We start from the raw sequence: 693 nt of genomic DNA on the forward strand, positions 1-693 counted from the left end.
GCGCTGATGACGCTGTGTTTTGAAGACGTCCAGTTTATTCTCTGGCCAGTTGTTTCCGTGTTCTGATCTGATCCCGCACAAGGACATTAAACTGAGACTCTGTAGTGTTGTCGCGATCGGGGTTCAGTCATGGCTCTGCTGCTGAGGGCCGGTGTCAGAGGGTACTTCACCTCCGCGCTGAGGAGAGGATCAGATCAGGTACTGAAGAACTCTTTCCTGAGGGAGAACGTCGAGAATGAATTGAAAATCCGGTTGATTTGAGTGATGTAATATATCTGTCGTTATTCACATTCTGGTTTCCCTGAAATAAACCGCATTGGTCATGAAGTAAACACCATGTTCTTTTCTCTGAGGTGAAATATTGTAGGGCTGCAGCAACTCAACGCATTCGAGCATCGATTAATCGCATATAAACATATTCGTCACTTAAATATACTGCCATTATGTTAATGAGGGAGAAATATTGTGAGAAGTCACATTTACCTAATTTATTTTTATTCTGTGGAGGAAACAAGCTTCCATATTTAACTGGTATTCTACAATTAAAGTTATATCTTTATCTACAAACGCTAGAATGTCACGTGACTGTTTCCACTGTTGACGCTGACGGCGCATGCGCATCCAGAGCATTAACTCTTGATAAACATTAAACTTAAAGTTAAAATTCTACATGGAGCTGAAGTAAGAGTAAAG

At 41.3% G+C, this 693-nt stretch overlaps 1 protein-coding gene across 1 annotated transcript in view; it reads left to right on the forward strand.

The window, feature by feature from the left end:
* Window positions 1-693, forward strand: part of atp5if1a (ATP synthase inhibitory factor subunit 1a) — a 1,546-nt gene continuing 853 nt past the window's right edge. Inside the window, exon 1 of the mRNA XM_079878579.1 lies at window positions 1-198. Within this exon, the coding sequence (XP_079734705.1) occupies window positions 130-198 (69 nt within the window). The 5' untranslated portion in view covers window positions 1-129. The remainder of the gene's footprint in view (window positions 199-693) is intronic.

The sequence above is a fragment of the Squalius cephalus genome (genome assembly GCF_949319135.1).
Source record: "Squalius cephalus genome assembly, chromosome: 8".
In the NCBI taxonomy this organism is placed as follows: Eukaryota; Metazoa; Chordata; class Actinopteri; order Cypriniformes; family Leuciscidae; genus Squalius; species Squalius cephalus.